The 20,331-nt window shown below is 36.2% G+C and overlaps 2 protein-coding genes across 15 annotated transcripts in view; one reads left to right on the plus strand and one right to left on the minus strand.

Moving 5' to 3' along the window:
- The window catches only part of LOC105330921 (histone-lysine N-methyltransferase 2C-like), a 38,882-nt gene extending 27,715 nt beyond the window's left edge, over positions 1-11,167 (plus strand). For 6 of the 14 annotated variants that reach the window (XM_066086098.1, XM_066086110.1, XM_066086108.1 and 3 more), the window contains 12 exons: positions 1-36; positions 189-328; positions 419-621; positions 784-938; positions 1,217-1,372; positions 1,683-1,916; positions 2,461-2,502; positions 4,412-4,496; positions 4,876-5,004; positions 5,422-5,586; positions 6,679-6,771; positions 9,556-11,167. In XM_066086098.1, the coding sequence (XP_065942170.1) occupies positions 1-36; positions 189-328; positions 419-621; positions 784-938; positions 1,217-1,372; positions 1,683-1,916; positions 2,461-2,502; positions 4,412-4,496; positions 4,876-5,004; positions 5,422-5,586; positions 6,679-6,771; positions 9,556-11,009 (2,892 nt within the window). In that variant the 3' untranslated portion in view covers positions 11,010-11,167. The remainder of the gene's footprint in view (positions 37-188; positions 329-418; positions 622-783; positions 939-1,216; positions 1,373-1,682; positions 1,917-2,460; positions 2,503-4,411; positions 4,497-4,875; positions 5,005-5,421; positions 5,587-6,678; positions 6,772-9,555) is intronic. The other 8 variants (XM_066086107.1, XM_066086101.1, XM_066086109.1 and 5 more) reach the window with 8 other exon arrangements.
- Positions 11,168-15,002: 3,835 nt separating this feature from the next.
- LOC105330969 (oxidoreductase HTATIP2) lies at positions 15,003-19,089 on the minus strand. The gene is made up of 6 exons (XM_011432952.4): positions 18,934-19,089; positions 16,991-17,174; positions 16,319-16,429; positions 16,096-16,233; positions 15,839-15,900; positions 15,003-15,391 (listed from the first exon to the last, which is right to left on the minus strand). Exons 2-6 carry the CDS (start codon positions 17,171-17,173, stop codon positions 15,190-15,192), a joined length of 696 nt encoding a protein of 231 aa, XP_011431254.2. The 5' UTR covers position 17,174; positions 18,934-19,089; the 3' UTR covers positions 15,003-15,189.
- Positions 19,090-20,331: the final 1,242 nt, after the last annotated feature.

Here is a 20,331-nt window from a genome sequence, read left to right on the forward strand (position 1 = left end):
TATGAAGATGGTAGCAGGAAGATTAAGCTGACACAAGTATGTTTTGTATAGGACATTGAAAAAAAAGTTAATTCACTCAAAAATTAATGTTCATAAATGTAGTAGTTAAATGACTATTGGAAGAACAACACTTGGTCTAATTTGTATTTACTAACAAGTCCAAACTACTTGTGTTTGCTTACTTATAGGAGAAACAGGAGCAACAGAGACAAGCCCAGCAACAAGCCATGGGCATGATGCAGCGCCCACCCCCCGAGGCAATGATGGGACAGCCACCGAGACCAGGGATGCCCATGGGCCAGTATAGACCTCGCATGGAGGGGATGAGGTGTGTATTTTATCAGACATTGAATTTAATTCTTATTACTATGCTTCTAAATATGCATGAGATTGTATTGGTGTATAACAATTGTCCTAGGCACCCTGTGGATCCTAACTGGAATGTCCAGCGACCGTATGGACAGCCGGAGATTCCCCCAGGACAGCCTCAGTTTGTGAGGATGCCGGGACAGCAGATGCCTCCAAGGATGCCTGGACCTTATGTTGGTCAGCCACCGGGGGTTGTTGGCCCCATGGGGATACCCACTCCCCCACCCCCTCCTCCCCAGCCCCCTATGACAGGTCAGTATTCATTTCAGTCCTTCAGCTGGACTAGGTATCCTACATCAGTTATTTATATTTTGAGCATCATTTTACACATGTGTAAATGAGGTATGCTGTGTTATGCACTAAACTGTTTTGATGACTCTGAAAATCCTTTTTGACAATCCCATTTGATATCAGGGGAGTTAACTCCTGAGCTGGAGAGACAACAGCAGCAGTATGAGGACTGGCTGATGAAGCATGGCAACTATCTGGAGATGCAGGTCAAGACCCTGGAACAACAGATCGGCAAGTGCAAGCGCACCAAGAAAGCCATCAATGCAAGGAATAGGCAGGTGAGAGTCGGCTTTCTTTTCCTATGAATAAAAGTGGAAGGTATAAACATTAAGATATAGGTAATATTTATGTATGAAATTCTCTGCACATAGTATTGTACATGTGTTGTACGTGGCACAAAACATGTTCTATTGTTATCATAAAAATTATTATTTTTAAATGAAACGATATACATGTACATATGACTGGATCAATTTACTAATTTTTGTAAGAGTGAAACTTGCTCATATATTTGTTGTTGTTAGCTTCACTGAAATTGCTTCTTGAATTATGTCAGGCAAAGAAAACGGGTAGAGAGCCATCAGCAAACGATGCGACAGAGCTGGAGAGAGTGACACAGGAGCAGGCTGGTCTCCAGAAACAGCTGGAAAGCTACCGCAAACAGGTCAAGCAGCACCAGATGCAGACCCAGGACTACCGCACCAAGAAACGGGTAAGACAGACTGGGAAATTTACTGTCACTCTGTTAGCATCTCAGGTACCGGTATATATTAGATGTATGTGTAAGCAGTGACTGATTAGAGGAGGGTGTTAAGAAAGCATAACAATTGGATTGAGCATAGATGTTTTTACAATTACTCAGAGAGCACCTGAAGCTAAATGTGTATTAGATATATTTGTTAGCTGCAAATGATTTAGAAAAAGGTGTTATGACAGCTTAATGATAAGATTGAGCTATTCCACTTCCTATACCGGTAAATTAATGTAAAGTCGAGTCTGTGACAAGTTAGGCCTACTTTCAGGAGCGCTATGGACAGGATTGGGCCTTCAGCCAGATGCCCCCAGTAACAGGCCCTGCCATTATGAATGTTCCGCCTGGGGGGTTACAACCCCGAATCCCCGGTCAGCAGGGCTCGGCGAGACTGACTGCCTCGGCCAGACAAGCTTATGATGAGTACATGCAGGACAGGTTAAGGCAGAACCAGCAGATCCCCGGGGCAGTGGGTGGGCCGCGTCCCAAACACACAGTGGTAGAAGTAAGTGACTGGTTATAGATATGACCCAGGTTATGTGGTTCTTAACATTCATGGAGAAATTCTGTCAAGGAAAAAAGTCTCAAAACAAGAATTGAAGTTTAGATAAATGTAAGCCATGCAGATTTTACTGATTTGGATATGTCATCCGAAATATCATTTTGACAGAATTTTTCCCTGAAAAAAAAAAATGAAGTGATTTACCAAGAATGATATAAAAAAAATATGTTTGTTTTGCTAAGCATTAATTTGTATCACTTAATATTGCACCATTCGTGATGGCAGTCAAAGTGAAAATTGTAAAGAGATCATTCTGTAGTTCTTAACCTTTTAACATGTTTTTGATGCTGTGAAAGCAAGCTGCTTTGAGGAATGACTGCAAAATGTTTTCATGCATTTACCAAGTGAGAAAATCATAAAATCACTGAATGTGGCAGCTTTGTATTAACCACTGAGGATGGATGTGGTATATGTAGCATTTTTTTAATGGTCTAACCAATACTACTTATGATCCAAATAGTAGATAATTCATGTCCCTACAATTCAGGATAACAAGACTAAAGTGGCAGGGCCCAAAGCCATACTACAGGTGAGATAGTCACATTTTCTCTGTATCAGGCCTTAGCATGACACACAAAACAAAACGCTTCAGCTAACAATCTGCTGAATCCAGACAGATCCAAATAACCCGCCCACTACACTGTTACTAGGGTAGCCCTGACTTGTCTCCGTTTCTTTGTTGTTTTTATGTCATGTTGTTCTCGTAACATTTGGGGTCGCTATGGAGTCAATCCTGTTGTCCCCGTAATTTTTTTTCTCTCGTTCGTGTTTTATGTACTACATATTTACGGCCATTCAGGCAGCTTCTGCCATGACCTAAGATATTAAGAGATTGTTTTCTTTTGCATAGTTCTTTCAAATGAAAATGCAGTACTTAATTAATTAATGCTTTTTGTGTTGTAAGTAAATGATAACCTAACTGAACTTGAGTAATATTTTATTTAAACACAATGCTTAATGTCTGATGGCCAGAACAGAATGCCTACATTTAATCAGTTATCAGTTAAAGACTAAAGTTCAACCAAGGTTTAGTTGTGTACCATTTTTGGAAATGTGCACTTCTTGGCTACTGCAATTTAACATCTCTAATAAAATGGAAATGAGCGAGGGGGTATGTTTTATTGCAGTATTCTAATCCTGGGTAACAATAGTTTGATTAACATCACACCTGCCTCAAATGTTAAAAATTAACAGGCATGACAATTCATAGTTATAGGACGGTATGACTAGACAAAGTGTATCTATGTGTTGTGAAGACTTGCTTTGGTAAGGAGAATTCAATGAAAGTTGTTGAATTTCATTGCTAGTGGCTATCATTTGGTACAGAAGCATGTACATAAAACACAAGATTAAGTTACATTGTATGTTGATTGTTTGTTTTATTCAAGTAAGTATTAATGGGGGCTAAAAAAATTTATCTTGCCCTGTATCCCTTTACTCGGTGAATATCTGGGCTAATTTTGATTTATATATCAAGAGAGAGAGACAGAGAGGAGAGATTTGCTTTTTTGTTTACCGCTCAATCCAATGCACAGAGTAAGTTTGCTTTCTCTAACACTCGTAAACTGCAATATCTCAAACTAAATTATTGTGTGTTTACTAAAATCTTCAGTCTTTGGCATATTTTCTTTTAATCATAAGAATTATAAATACATTTTGTATAATTAGTCTTAGCTTGGAAAAAAGTCCAAACTTCTAGAAAGATTAACATCCAGCTAGTTGGACATATAAAGCAAGTTATTAATATATATGTGTTTAAAAAGCTCATCATAAGAAAGGAAGCTGTGAAAAAAAAAGATGTCATTTTATTGCACTGTCCAAAGTTTAGTTAGTTCGAGTACTCGGTGATGTTCATTTAGTCTGAGTAAGAAAAACTTCCATTAGATCACAAATTTTGTTCTGATATATCATGTTATAGTTGTAAGTGTTGCATCAATGTACCCTTATTTTTTGTATATACATGTATATATGGCATTTATATATATTTTGGCAGTTATATTTATTTCTCTTTCATTGCCATTTGTTAACTAACAGCCTATGTACTGGGCTGTGTTTGTACACCTGGTTGGTGATAAATTCATTATTAGTTCAATGTGAAACTCATTTTGTAAAAGAGAAAAAACCCATTCATTTTGTTTAAGACAGGCAGGGTTCATCACACATGGGCCAATCAAAATTGAGGATGCTGGAAAATTATGGGGTTTTTGGGGGGAGGGGGGATGTGATGATAGAAAATTACAATACATGTCATTTTTAAGTCTGCTCATACCTTAAAAATCAAGTTGGGAAGTTATAGTGATCTTTAATTTGGACATCATTTTCCATGTCTCTATCACAGTCATGATTAATCATTGGATCTTTGCAAAGAGATATTGGAAATGATTCCTATCAACTAGGGGACTGGAAAAAGTAAATTGAATGTTCTAACCTTGTTTCAGGATAACAACCCATTCAGTGAAGAATACCAGGAAAGAGAGCAAAGAGAAAGAGTTGGCTGCCTGCCAAAGCCTGGGCCTGAACCTGGTATGCATCTCCTTATTCATTAAGCAATTGGTTGTAATAATTCTTCTTTCTGCTAAACCTTTGCAGACATGCAGTGTTTGGAACTGGGATCTGATAAATGCAGATTTAATATTATTCTACATAAAATCGCAAGACTATTAACATGAAATCATATTTATAAGATTCATTATTGTATGAAATCTTGAAAATATACTTAAGTTAAGGCTTAGCTCTAGAATGAAAATGTTATGAAAACAAGACATAAAAGTACAAGAAATTATTAAAATCTAATTTCTGCAGTGCCCAAAGCAGAAACACTCAGTAAACTTGATTATCTTAATTTTGATACAAAAGTCCTATGTTTCATGACACAAAGTTTATACGTCTGGTCTTTCATTAGTAGAAAAACCAGAGATGATGAGACAGATGCCACCGTACTTTGACCCCAGAACCATGCCCTATGATCAGACAGGAAGGTTCCCGGCCCCTAGGATGCCAGGCCCAGCGGAACCCATGCAGCGGTTTCCAGGTACAAAACCTTAACATTATACATGTATCTATCAGTATACGTCCATGATACAACTTGCTGCACTTTTTGCCCCCCCCCCCCTTCCCCCCCCCCCAAAAAAACCAAAAAAACATAAGAAGTTCATACTTGGTAAAGGGTTGCCTGTAATCCCAAAGCACCAGTACTATTAGTGGAGATGTGTATACCTCAATTCATATTAAAATTATTGTTCCAATTAGTCGAGTTAAGTCAGAAAAGATTCTTCATTTTCAATTTCATAAACGAAGATGGTAAGAGTGGATTAAATGGTAAAAAAAAAAAAAAAAAACCAAATTAACTTGAACAGAGATCTATATCAAGTAACATTTCCCTTTTAATAAGTTGATAGTTAACAAAGCAGGCATACCTGTTTCATGTACATGAACTTGTTCTCACCAGGTCCTGGGCAACACATGCCTTTTGATCCATCAGCGGCTAGGATGCCTGGCCCCCAGGACTCTACCCCCAGACACCAGTTCCCCCCAAGGATGTACACTCCCATGAACCAAGGACAAGTGGAGGGGGCACCTGTTGGACCACACCCACAAATGCCCTACCAACCAGGCAAGTATCGGTCCCTGTATAACAAAAGGCAACTATAAGCTATCTTTGGAATAGTGTTTATTATACGCTTTTTACTGACTGTTTCACATTTCATTGTATTGTTTAGGCATCAAAAAGTAAGTATTGGGGAATTGATATTTCACATTTTGTGTATTGTTGCTGTATTTTGATATCTCTTTTACAATTGTTTTATTTACGTTAGTTCCATATTGTTATTATTACCAATGTAACTTTAAAGAGCAAAGTTCATTTTTTTTTCAGAAATTTTATGAATATTTGAAGTTCATATTGTGTTCACCTGAAAATTTGAATAACTTTTTTTTTCTAAAAGGTCAAATCTTTAATTCTTCACTCATATCTTCAAAAATTTATGATTATAGACAAAGGAAAAGTGTATTCCAGATAAGGTGCAAAACACATATGAACCCAGAAAATGCTATTGATGCTGCATTTTTTTGTATAATGATTTCATTTCCATCGCAATAATAGTTTAAATGATAGTTGTGAAGGTTTTTCGTAAGAGTATTAGGTTGTTCTCTGATCAAATAAGTTGGTAATTCAAAGACTGAAATGACTGTATTCATGGACAGGTACAGTTGATGTTATAAGGGCTAAGTTCATGCATTGATCTGTTTGTTATTTCTGTTACATTTGGTATATATATATATGACAGAACAGAGGAACAGAATAGTTCAAGAATTGATGTCAATAAAGTTTTTGTTATTTTTTGAGCGAGTTCTCCTCGGTTTTCAGTAAATGTATCTATATGTAAATGTAACGAGGCATATTTATATGGAATATTAGTGTGAGGATGGGTTGTCATCTAAAGCGATACTGGTTATCCCATATTTTTAATTTAAGTTAACATTAACAATTTTGTAATTAATTAGTTAGGTTAATAAACTCAGGTTAAGATTTTATTATGGACTCTGGGTTTTCCGTTTTGGTCATCGCTGTGCCATTTGTATTAGTGAAACAGGTTTTTCATTTCAATGGTTGCTTGCATTTGTTTTGATGCAAACTTTTTTTTTCTGTCTGCTAATTAATGAAATTGAAGATTAATACTAAAGAGAACCAATCTGGATGTTCCAGGTTTTTCGACACCTGCGTCTGACATGGGTACGAACGTGGAATCGGGCGAGAAAAAGTCAAAGAAACGTAAAAAGAAGAAGAAAGCTGCAGAAAGTAAAGCATTCTCAGTACATTGATTGGCACACTTTTTTGACTGTATTCTTTTATGCTTTTGTATATAGAGGTTTTTTTCTGTTTTCTTATCCCATTCCCTGCACCTTGCTATATTTTACATTCTTACCTATGTAAAAAGTGCACTTATCAGTCTTGCTCTTAGTTAATTTTGTGAAAGAAATGCTGTTTGATGTTTGAGGGATAAATAATCTAATAGTATTCTAATGATACTTGAATCATAATAGCAATGAACTTGTAAAACATTTCAGAATGGTCTAATTAGCATTTTGATCTTTACAAGGTTTAAGTATTTTTTTATTCTAATCTAAATTTTTACCAACATGGCCTTTAGCATGGTTTTCAAGATTTATTTATCTTTTTTTTTCAATTTATTCAAATGCTATTTTAGACTTGTAATTATTTAAAGGATGCAGTATTTAGTATTTTGACTGTCTTGCTATAGCCTATACAGCAATAATGTTTGTTACAGTTAATTACAGTAAAACTGCATATATAAATACATTATTCAGAAAGGGTATTGCCTATCTGTGTGTATCCCTGCATATACTCTAGCTTCCTCACATATATAGATACTTCATTTTATCAATGGACTTAATTAACTCTTCATATGCTCTGAATATCTTAATCTTGTTGTACCTTTCTCTGTGTTTACTAATATAACATCTGTTCTATATTACACAAGCAGATTAAGAATTTTACAAGTAGAGGCACATTCTGTCCTGAGACTGTAGTCTTGACCTGTTTCCTTCATATATCATTGCTTAACCTTCTGTCCCACATAAAGAAGCAAAAGAAGGATCAAAAAAGTGTGCCGCTGGGTGTATCTGTGTTGTGCTGTGTATCGTAGCTCTAACGTTTCTTGGCTTTTTCACAGGAAGATGAGATTCTATCCCTTTGATTATTATTTTTTTACGTTGTTTTTTAACAAGTGCTATGTAATGTGTATGTAGTATTAATGAAAATCTGGATTTTGTTGAATTGTATCAACAAGATTGACTTGCATGCTATTAATATAAAAATGATTGGGTTTACATTTTGAATTCAGGTGTATTATTTGGCATTCCTGTGTTAGCCTGCATTGTGCACTGTTCCCCTTTCTCATTCTGAGAGCTTTAGTTTCTGATTCATCTTTTAGATGTGTGGTTTGGATTTTTTTCTCTTATTTTATTTCATTGTTGGACATTTTGTTTAATGTTTTTTTTTCTGTTTTTAGTAAATTGCTGATACTAGTGTTGCCATGAAAGACAAGAAATTTTATTTAGATGCAAATAGGAGGCCTGAAAAATACAGGGCCTGGATTTATGTACTAACGTGTTCATTATAGATAGAAACAGACTTCCATTGTTTAATTCTGTTGGTCAAATCTCGAATATTGATGGAGATTTCATTATAGTCATATGTAGTGGCTAAAAACTCAAGTCAACTAGCTTCAATTGCTTTAACCTGCTGGGCATATAGCAATCACTATTCACTTATCAATTGTCAGTCAGCCATATTAGCCAACAAAAGTGCAGACATCTCTCATATTTTAATATTTACTTCCTCCGTGTTCAGGATAATTCCCATTTGATGTCCAGGTCAACTGTTGAGGCTGTCCCTTTCAATTGTGTTTCTTTGTCAGTTGAAAAGTGAATATCAGAAGAAGTCTTTTCAAGATGTTATATGGAAGTTTTATATACAAAGAGATATTTTTATTTCTCCACTTTAAGTTAGAACTGGTAGTTTGTTAGGTGTTGAGTTACTGAAAATAATCTTTTGATGCTTGGTCAATAGGATAATGAAATTAGAGGGTGAATAAGAGATCCAAGGTTATAAATGAAGTGTTTAATTTGAGTTTCAATCTGACTTTATCAGGATTTTCTCTGTGTCCAACTAATTTTGTTTTTGTTATGTTCTATTAATTGATGTGTGGCATGGAAACAAAAAACTCAAAAAGTAACATTTTGCAGCATCCTTGAGAAAACTGCATGTTGAGATATTTGGTGTTTAACTATAAGAGGCCCGTATTTTCAGAAGGAAGGTTGTGCCATCCTAAAGCTGATGCTACATGTATGTGCTGATTGGAACCTATGACTAATGCAAAGATAATGCAATTAAATCTGCATATGATCAATTTAATTAATGTTTCAACTGTTTTCCTCCAAGTGAATGCACTTTAATTTTACACACTCTTTCTTAACAGCAAAAATTTAAACCTTAAGTTTACATCTCACAGATATCAATTTTATGAATTTTTGATGCATAAGTTTTTTGTATTTATATAAAATACAACTATGGGCTGAGTATGAATTCATGAATTGTACAAGAAATGGGGTAGTCAAATATTACGAAGGGATTGGCAGCCCAGATCAGAGGTTAAGTCTGCTCTCTATGTGCCATTTTGAATAGGTGAAAAATTAGACATATACAATGTAGTATAGTTGTTGTGGAATGATGGTCAAGCATTTCTGTTGTGTGAATCCTTTAAGAGCATGTCTGGTTCTGCCTATGTCAGTCCAAACATCTGTAGAAGTACATGTAAAGTAGATCAATGGGAATGTCTGTATAGATTTACGTGTTTTGTCTGTAAACATTTAATTGAAGTATGTTGCAATAAGTAGATATCAAAATCGAAGTTTTAAAAAAATTGATTTTTTTTTTTTACCTTAAAATTTTGTTGATGTAAGATGGTATCATTCGTTTTCATGTGAAGATACTCAGATATAGAAATGATCTTGAAACGCTTTGTTTATTTGTGCTGACTCTGTTTCTGATTTTATTCAGGTCCAGCTGCTACAACGGTAGGCACTGCCGAGCCAAGGCCACCCGTCCAGTTTACTCCTCAGTCTGAGACCGAGAAACGCATCATGGAAATTCTAAACAATTCAGCGGGACTGGCAGCCCGATCTCAACACGAAGCTGTGGACAAGTCCCCAGGGAAGGCAAAGGCTGGGGACACCCAGGGATCCCCTGCCACAGAGCAGAAACCTGAGGGCAGGAAACCAGAGGAGGGTGAGGGCGCTCAGAGGGTGACCTCTGTAAGTGTGCCCGGCCCCAGCACTCAGCCCACCTACACCACTGCTGTCTCTCATCCAGCATATCAGAGTGAGAGCAATGACCCTGACGATCAGCAGGAGGAGCACATTCTGCCAATGAATGTGATGATTCATCAGAGCATTCCTCAGAGTGCAGCTATTGCCTGCTCTGTACCCCCGGTCCAAGTGTCCCAGAGTCAGCAGATGGAGGCAGCTCGGATCCAAGAATCGGAGTCAATGCCTCAGACAGCTGCGAAGTCAGTAGAAGGAAGTGTTCAGTCTGATCAAGGGCATACTCAAGAGAGACCACCGATCAGTGGCAGCTCAGAGGCACAGCCTGTGTCTTCAGTGAACAGCAATGTGAACACTGTGCAGGAACCAGAAACTGTCAGCACAAATGTGCAGCATTTACCTCCCCACTCCTATCCAATGACCTCCCTCCCTGGTCACCCCCTTCCTCCTCCCAACACCCAGGAAAGAATGTCTCCCAGGGGCATGGTTCCTCCAGCTTATATGGGTGCTTATGGCCATTTTCAGGGCAGGATGTCACCACGACAGGCACACTATGGTGGTGCCCCTCCATCATTAATGCCTGTTTCACAGAACCAGTCACCAAGGCAGTCTACCGCCCCCTCCCCTGGAAGATACTCACCCAGACAGGCTAGTCCCTCCTACCCTGGGGGTCCATCCCCTGGGCGTTACTCACCCCGACAAGGTTCTCCTGGAGTATCTAGGCCTCCCTCGAGACCACCTTCCCAGCCTGGGTCAGGATATGCACCCCCCAGGCAAGGCCCTACCCCACCAATAACTGGCTATCCGAGCTCCACCCCTCCTGCCTCGCCAAATGTCACTTACTCTCCAGTTACAACTTTCAGTGCTGTGTCAGTAGATAATTCATCAAGAGTGGAAACTTCTGTAGCTCATACAACAATAAACTCAAGGCCTAATGTTTCTACAAGTACTGTTCAGTCCGTCTCCCAAAACACACCCACAGACTCTGTAGCCCCTCCCCCAGCTACGGAATCTGCGAGTGCACCAGTAGTGGAACAATCAAATTTAAAACTGCAAGATACCAATACTAGTGTAAATGTTAGTCAAACAATTCAAGCTTCTAGTGCAAGTTCTGTGTCCACCTCAGAGACAGTGACCACTGCCTCAGAACAGTCACAGGAAGTCCCCAGCAGTAAAGATGCCGACCAGTAGACTAGTCGCTGACCAGTAGACTACCTGTAGTCACTGACCAGTAGACAAGTCACTGGCTGTTGTTAAGTGTGTATATGATTTATGAAAGATACTTTATGCATAGTTTATTTGATTTATTTTAATATTATATCTGCAAATAATAAATGGTATGTGATCTGTTTCTTGTTTTTGTTCACTATGAGATGATCATGGTACTCTGTAAGTTTCCTACCATATAAAGGATGTAAGATCATTAAATGGTGCAATATTGAAATGGGGTACCGAGTAGCCAAAATGGAAACTCTGTTTTAGATATTTATACCCCAAGCTACAAGTTGAAAGGTACATGTATAATGTTGGTTCACCAGTCTGTCAGCCAGGTCATCAGTCCTGTTTATTTGTAAGTGTAACACCTATAAAACCTCTGCACGGAATTTTGTAAAACTGTGTACGTATATATGACAAATACATATGTAGACGTGCATATAACATGGAAAATTCAGTTCCATTCTTTTTTTTAAGGATTTTCAGCGCTTTTGAATATTGACCATTCACGCACACACGTACTTCATTGAATTTTTGTACCTTAAAAGATGGCTTGGCATTTACCATTTAAATGTACATGTTTTTATTAGTAATAATAGGCGATGCCATGTAATTGTATACTAGTATCAGTGAATTTAGACCCTTTTATTTTTTTTCTACTCTTTCGTATACAGTATAAAACTGTAAATTACCTATTTCTTGTAGATGTTGTTCACTGAACCAAAATTTTGACAAATTATAATTCAACGGCAACCGTAAGAAAATATATCGAAACCATCCATATTGATATACATGTAGATAATAATTATTTGAATTCGAGAGGATGTCAAACGCTTGCAGAAAAGGAAAATACACGTTACCGTAAAATATACATGTACACCGTGTATCAATCTCATTGTGCGTCTCTACATCTGTGTTATCATGGAAGAAAGAAAACGTCAAACTATCTTTTAAAATACAGAGATATCAAATACTAGTATTAGAACCATTTTAACAAGACCTTGGACTTTCGGTAGAATGTAATAACTATTTTTTTCTTGCATCAAAACAAGTTAAAAGGGAGGCTGGTTTCAAGTGAAATATACACAGATTGCGTCAGCTCAAAAGCTAAGGGCCATAGGCAGCAAAGAAATACACAGACCTACGTCACATTGCTATTTGACACAACTACCCGAAGTCCAAGCTCCTGTTAAAATGGTTCTAATTGAAGTCGATAATGGGAGGCACCGTCTTCGATGCACAAAATGCTGGACTTTCGGTAAGACGTAAATGTGTTCTCGCCCATTTTTTTGCAAAACAACTTTAAAGATTTCACAACCTTGTTTTTTCATTATGACGTTAGCCCGACGTCATCATTTACGTCTGAGAAAAGAAAATGAAAATGCATTGATTGACAAGACAAGCTGATTTTAACATATATTAGAACATGTAAATACTAATTAGACATCATTATGAGTGTTATCGAATGCACAAATGCAATTAATGAAAGGTTGTGGAGGGAAGAAAAATGGCTATTTTTCTTTTCATGAAACTCTTGGTTAATCAATACAAAAATAATTTCCATACAACTATTGACTTAATAAGTTTGGAATCGTATAAATTAATTAGCTTAAGGCAAAAGAATTTAAATAGTAAATCGGTAGTTAAAAATACAGAAGTTATAATTGTAAAAGAAGCGAAGTTAATGCATACGGTTCAATTAATTTTCTTTTCTAAGCATGGAGTTCCAACGCACAGTGATACCTTATCTTATAGAACAAAATGTGACAATATATGTCACGTATTTAAATTTTTAGCACTTGATAATTATAAATGTTTGTAAGAACTGCATTTAACTTTATGAAATATTTCCTTTTATGTTTCTGAAGATCATTTGTCAAAAAAAATGTATGAGTTTGTTATGACAGTCAACTCTTCACGTCGAATCCTATTGCGACTTCAGCAAACCCGCGAGCTACGTTAAATGAAATGGACAGACCTACGTCACATTGCTGTTTAATTCACACAACTTCATAAAGTCCAAGCTCTTGTTAGAATGGTTCTATAATAACATTGAAAGATATTGGGGGGAAAGATGGTCTGGGGGTTAAATTAGTCAATTGATGCATTGTGACGCCGTTGATGACGTCATAATACGTAGGCGTCGATAGTATTGTTATGTTTGTTAGTTAGCTCCAACAATTTCAGAATGGCTTCAGGTCAACCCTTGCCGTCTTTGATAATTCCTGGTTTTAAAATACCATTAAATGGGATTGGTGAATATAACATTAACGGAGTCACCGAAGAATTCTCCAATGGGATCCAAGCCAATTCAAAGGCCTTCCAAAATCGCTTCCCTCCGATATCCCATCTTCAAGTTCAAAACAACCAGAGAAGGAAGGCCCCGGGTAATTTCTCCAACCTGTGGTCATATGGAACTCCGTTTCTTGTCAAACTTCTCTTCACTGGAAATCTTCCGCAGACGTTTTTTGATGAACTGTGTTCTGCGATTCAAGACCCAGTCAACAGAAAGAAACTGTGGCATAGAAAAGAGACGCCTGTGGAAAAGTCTAAAGACTTGTGGGAACCGAAGGACTGGGCCAGACTTCGCGATCACGGAAGGCATGTTGTTTTGAAGATAATCGATGCTCGTCTTCGGCAGAAGGAGAAAATGCTTCAGACACAGAATGCAATGCAAGAAAACAGCAGAGAAAGAACAGAGGCAGTTCTGATGAAGAAAGCTGGCATGATGAGCAGCGGTAAAAAATCATACCTCAGCAAGATTGAACAGCAAGCTGAAAAAATAAGACATACTCGCAGAATCAAACGTGCCCCTACTAGAGAAACGGAAACTCCCCATAAACCAGCGTCCATCTTCAACCTTACAGATTCTACTCTCTGCAAGACCCCTAATTTCTGCAATAATTATCGTCACTGAGTAAATGTGCATATTGATGTATGTACTAGTAATTAACAAGCTGAAGATGTGCGAGGTTAATATATATATATTTTGTCCACATTGCAAATCTAGTGTTGAAGATGAATTCCATTTTTTATTTGTTTGTCCTCTATACAGAACATTGCGCAGATTATACATGAAAGAATATTATTATAAAAAACCTTGTATGTTTAAATTAATTCAACTTTTTAATACTGACAATGTTAAAGATCTCTGTTATCTTGGCAAATTCATCTCAAAAAGTATGTTATTAAGGGACAACTGTATTACATAATTGTAGTCTTTTGTTTTGTCAACCTGTATATGTAACAGTAAATGTTATTATCTGTACATGCACAGGTTCTCCTGTAAATACACTACCACCTCAGGTTATACATATGTCATACTGATAAGCTGTAAAGCTTAAAGGGACTTGGACACGATTTGACTTAAAATTTTCAAATTTTATTTTTCCATTTTCAATGTTGATACTGATAAATGTAGAAGTTTATAATGCTATGTCAAAATTTGAAAGTCAAATGTCAAGTTATAAGCAAGATACAGAGATCATAATTCTTTGTTTTGTAAACAAACAAGAATATTGTCATTTTTTACATATGTGTTGTATTGGTGTAAGTTTCAATCAAATGTATCTTTCTTTTCTTGATAATAGTATTTATGAAGATACTGAATTAGTTTAAATTGTTTTTACATGTCATTTTGTCAAAGAAATGGCAATTCTCTACATTACATTTTTCGTAAACAACTATAAGACTCGAGCTTTGTTTACATAAAGACCAATTCATACCTCTGTATCTCGCTTGTAATTTGACTTTAACATTTAATATTTTGGTCAATCATTTAAAATGCACCAGTAAACCATTTTCTACATAAAAAATAAAAATAAAATTTTTGATCTTAAATCGTGTCCAAGTCCCTTTAAAGAAATAAAGAATTGTTGAAAAAAAATATATATATACATGTTTGTCTAATAAACCCGGAACTTTCAATTGATATTGCATTTTTAATGAATGATAACTTGAACAAAGTAATATAAGAAACAACGGATTTAATTTATTATGGTTTACAAATAAAATAACAAAAACAATTAAGATTAATTTTGTTAATAGCGCTCCTCTCTCTCTCTCTCTCTCTCTCTCTCTCTCTCTCTCTCTCTCTCTCTCTCTCTCTCTCTGCACGTATTATTTTGTTCATGATTTGACTATCATTCACGCGTCGCTATGAAGCAATGTAATGGATTGTGGGATTATCGATGATTTCCACCTCGCCGTTGGGTTGACAAGCGCGTCTTATCATGGCCGCCGCCAGAGTTTCCGTTGACACGGCGGAATACTTGCCACAGCAGCAGATACAAGGCGAGAGGAGACACATGGCGATCCTCTCCCCGACACGTCGCTCCTGGCGATCACAAAGCAACAACCTGTCATCACAAAATAACTGATGGTCAGATCTTTATCAAAATATTATAAAATCAAACGTTGCGTTTTGCTGGAAAATCATGCCATAGATGCCAGAACAAAACACCTGCCTGACTTTCATATTGTATAGTTTGAAATGAATACGGAGAATTTTATGATTTTTAAGGCATTGGTTAGGTAAGCAAAACAAAATACAAGCATTTTTTGTTAATGTTTATGAACAGATTAAATTTCGCCCATCGTCGATGGGGGCGAAATTATACGAGGGCCAAAATTTTCGTTGTAATATATACACACTTTCCTACACAAATTTGGCGCTGCGACCATTGCAGAATTATTACAAACCGAGGTTTTTTTTTTTCGTGATCAATTTTCAAAACTGTCATGAATAATTGTATATAATATAAAACAACAATTAAAAAAACCTTTTTGAACGAATGAATACACACCCAGGGCGAAATATTGATAAATGGTCGAATTGTAATTCCTGGAGTTCTTCTTCTACCCTTCCCTTCAGGAAAAAAGAAGAAAAAGTTATGTTATCCATAACACAACTTTGCATTCAAATAACTGAAATATTGCTGTTTTCCAAAGTGTTGAGAAAGCAAACTTATCTGTGCATTGGATTGAGCAGTAAACAAAAAAACAAATAAATCTATCTTTCTATCTCTCTCCCCTATCGCTCCTCTTTTCATTCTCTCTCTACCTTTGTCTGAGGATACAGCAAACAGCTGTTTTTGTTGCTGCCCTGTGATGAAACATGGAGAAAGCGCTTGCAGCCACTGCTCTTCGCAAGTTCTGCCGAATTCATAACATAATCATGATCAACTCGGATGAAACCTTCCTACAATCAAAAGTTAACAGTACATTCAATATCCCTCTAAATTTAATTAACAAAAGCAAAAATCACAACCACAGCAGTGATATACCTTTCCTCCACTCTTGGCTCGAGTTGTTCCCAGACAGTTGAATCCAACGTCACATCCTGAGAATGCTTCCTTGTGGTCGTCCAGGCGGTCAAAGTCAACTATTTTTTCTTCCTGGGAATAATAAAGACTTATCTCAAGATCTACTTGTGTTTCTTAAATTTCACATAAAAAGTTATGTTTAATACGTTACTGAAGAGAGAAATATTTCATCATTGTGTAAAACATTGCAAAGAGTCTGCATGGTGGTTTTCCCCGTTTGGTCCACTCGAGTACACGGGGGTCATTCAATCCCCCTCCCCATGTAAGAACCATTTAAACAAGAGCTTGGACTTTATTAAGTTGTGTCAAACAGCAATGTGACGTAAGCCTGTTTCGGCCATGGCTCTTTGAAATCATCAACATTTGTCTGTAGCTTTTAAGCTAAAACTACGCAATGTATGTGTATTTCACACAAAACCACCGTCATTTTAACTTGTTTTGATGCAAGAAATAGATAGTTAATTAAGTCCTTCTGTAAGTCTCTTGTTAAATGGTCCTATATCCCGTCTCGACTTACGAATTCCAGCCCGAGGTTGTCTGTCACGTTGGTTTTTAGTCCCGTTCTTCCACTCATTATAGTATATTGAGACCCCCCCCCCCCCCTCTCCCGGGTCATATCCCATCTTGACTTACGAATTCTGGCCCGAGGTTTTCTGTCACGTTGGTTTTCCTCCTCCCAATTAGCACGACACGGGCGAAGGGTTTGGTCAGAGACAAGGCCTTTACCAATTCCTTCCCTGTCTCCCCCGTATAACCCACAACGAAAGCCACGTGACCCTCCTTTTGGAACGCCTCTAGGTCTTCCTCTGTGGCCATCCTATCATATAAAAAAAAGACGTTATGCTACTGACGTCATAAAAAAGTTTTGATGAGTTTACTGTAAATATAAAGTCAAGTTTTACATAGATATATGGAGAGAGAAAGAGAGCCTATTAAGATAAAAACAAATCATCTTATTTTTTTTCAAAAGAATAATTTATGTACGTATCAATGTTTATAATAAAAAGGACAGTGATTTAATTTTGTTTCAATTTTATGTTCTGAATATGTACGTAGCCATTTCCACAAAGAATGACAGAATACCGGTAGATTTTTCAATAGCTTGCTGGATTGCTCAATAGAATATATAAATATACAATTTGGTCAGCAAGGTATCATTAATAGGTCTAAATCTAGGACAGGTATTTACTCAGGTATGACAACAGTAAAGTGAGTTATAACTAATTAAGCGGTCACAGATTAGTGCTTTATAAATGTGGTACCAGAAATTGAGGGACCAAAATGTCATTAATGATTTTTACGGGGACAAAATTGCTTCTTTTTTTATAAAGTTTATACTTGAATAAATTTCCATTGTTTCTTCCGAATTGTTGAAGTACAAATTTAATATTTTTTCCGAGTAAATTACTCTAAGACGAATTGATGTTCTAGAACCCAGTGCTGTCCAGGTGAACATTCTTTTTAAAAGACTATGGATAGTTCAACAATAAAATGCTTTATTTGGGGATTCATTCGGGATATGAAGGTAGCGGGTTAAGTAATTTTTTTCTGCAATGATCGCTACCTTCATAACCTGCATGAATCATCAACGAAAGCATTTTATTGTTTATATTAACATCTCTTTTTTAACTAATCAATAAATTGATTATGAAAAATAAGTAAAAATCACTAAATTACTGTTAAAGTACATAAGTACGTTAGCTAAAAATAACAGCCAAATCGTTTCCTGTGAGACTGAGTCTCACTTACTTACACTCACTTACTTACAGATAGAGATTTTCAACATTTTATGTATTTGGAAACAGATATTCCTTGTACACAAAGTTATTTGTCCCTCATTCTATGCTTCATAAAATATCAACACGTAATGCCATACGGAACTAAACTTAACTTTCATGTAACTATGTCAAAATCGGTCATAGACCGTAATGTACATGATTCATGAAATAGGCGCTCCCCAGCTAATTTTGTAAAAAAAACGAACGATATCTACCTTAAAATTCTAGATACTATTAAATCTTATAGCACAGAAGGTGGAGAGAGAGAGAGAGAGAGAGAGAGAGAGAGAGAGTTTCGTCATTTACAAAATTAGCTGGGGAGCGCCTATGATTTATGATATATACATACGATAGGGCAATTTGTGCTGCGAAAATTATACTATACGCGGAAAGCCATTGTTTATAATAATGAGTACGATAGGTTACCAGGTGCTAATATAAATTGTCCTAAATTTTGCCCTTTTGATCTCTATTTGCAAACTATTGTATAGCTTATTAGAACCATTTTAACAAGAGCTTCGTGTCAAAGGCAATGTGACGTAGGCCTTTCTATATCATTGCTAGCCATTCAGCCAAGGCTCTCTGAAATCAACAAGGTTTGTCTGGCTTTTGAGCTAAGACAGCGTCATTTTAACTTGTTTTGACACAAGAAATAGATTGTTACATCCTACCGAAAGTCCAAGGCCATGTTAAAATGGTTCCTATATATGGTCTTTACAGTTCTAACTCCCCCCTAACAATCTTGTATGTTAAGTACATTGTATTCAAAACTAAACGTGATCAAAATAAATCACCTACCTTATATGACCCTGAAAACCTGTCTATGTAATGAGGTTTTTAAATACGTCCTGATAAAATCCTTTATCGTTATGTAAATTCATTCAGGGCGCGGATCATAATATTAAGGTACCCTTGATCACAGTAACCCTTGATCGCAGGACTCATCAGTACTGTACATGTAAGACGATACTTACATATATTTTTAACATTTAATGAAGACTTCGAGGTCGTCTTTCAACGGTCATCGACATCCATTGATCAATGGTCGTTTTTTATGATCATCAAGTATGTAAACTCATAAACTGCAATATGCAATATACCGGTAACCACAGGGACCAAGACCGTTTTAACATTAATTTCAATGTAACAATAACATTGAAATTAATGTAAAACGGGCTTGGCTCCTGTGCCGGTAACATTTGGTCACAAGAATATTTCATTTTGCAATTCATATTTAATTAGTTTTTTCTTACTTGTTTTCTTCTTAAGAAGTGATTTATGTAATAAATTGTGCTTACTTGTCAAATTATAATATGACAAGCTTATACAAGTATATTGAAATGATTCGGCCGTAAGGAGTTGGGAGCATGGCGAGAGATGCATGATAAAAGCATGTTTCTTTAGGCTCACAGAGAGAGAGAGAGAGAGAGAGAGAGCATTTCAAAACCGATTTTATGTATGCTTTAGAAATATTGAATTACAAATTATTTTGTTGAATACCATGGAAACGCGTTTTTAGATCACGATATAAGTTTTTTTTAAAAATAAGTTTCAAAGAAATATGAAAAATTAAGTTATCAGAAACAATATTGGGCGTTAGAGGCGGGAGATTTAGTGTGATGGATAACAAACTAAGAACAAGGAAATATATAAAAATATCAATTTTCACTGAATTCCCTTCTAAAAAAAGATTTACAATGGATATCGGTACTTCAATCTATTTATAGAAACTGAATTAATTATGCAAACCAAAATGTTCAAAAGGCAATAATTTTAGAACTTAAGGAGACCGACTTCAGTTTTCAATGCGTTGGTTTTTGTGCATTCTAGATAGTTAAATACGGTGTACTTTTTATGAATTTTTCGATATTATCTATAAAATTGAACACAATATAAACAAAATACAGATTAAATTATTTAGAGTTTTTATTATAGTAAAAAATAAAGAGTTTTGCTATTGTAGTTTTTCCGCAAAAAAAACTACATCAGCCTCCTCATTCATATCATCACTATTCAGTATAATAATCTCTCGAACCAAAAGTAGTCTGCACACTCGTGGACTGAATTTAATGAAACATTTTAATAATGAAATATTCGTTTGGCCCGGTGGTTTGAGCATGTATATGGTTTAATCACATCAAAACTTTATAACATTTGTGTTTCTTTACTAGAAAACATTAACTAGTAGAGTATTTG

The sequence above is a fragment of the Magallana gigas genome, chromosome 5 (assembly GCF_963853765.1).
Source record: "Magallana gigas chromosome 5, xbMagGiga1.1, whole genome shotgun sequence".
NCBI lineage: Eukaryota > Metazoa > Mollusca > Bivalvia > Ostreida > Ostreidae > Magallana > Magallana gigas.

Bases quoted from the DNA above. Each gene is read 5' to 3' on its own strand.
- LOC105330969 (XM_011432952.4), bottom strand. From the start codon at position 17,173: ATGGCCACAGAGGAAGACCTAGAGGCGTTCCAAAAGGAGGGTCACGTG. The intron at 16,234-16,318 runs GTATATCACTGC...TTTTGATTGTAG, and splicing joins GAGCCAAGAGTGGAGGAAAG to GAAGGTTTCATCCGAGTTGA. The intron at 15,392-15,838 runs GTGTGTATTCAT...TTGTGATGACAG, and splicing joins TTATCAATATTTCGCCCTGG to GTTGTTGCTTTGTGATCGCC.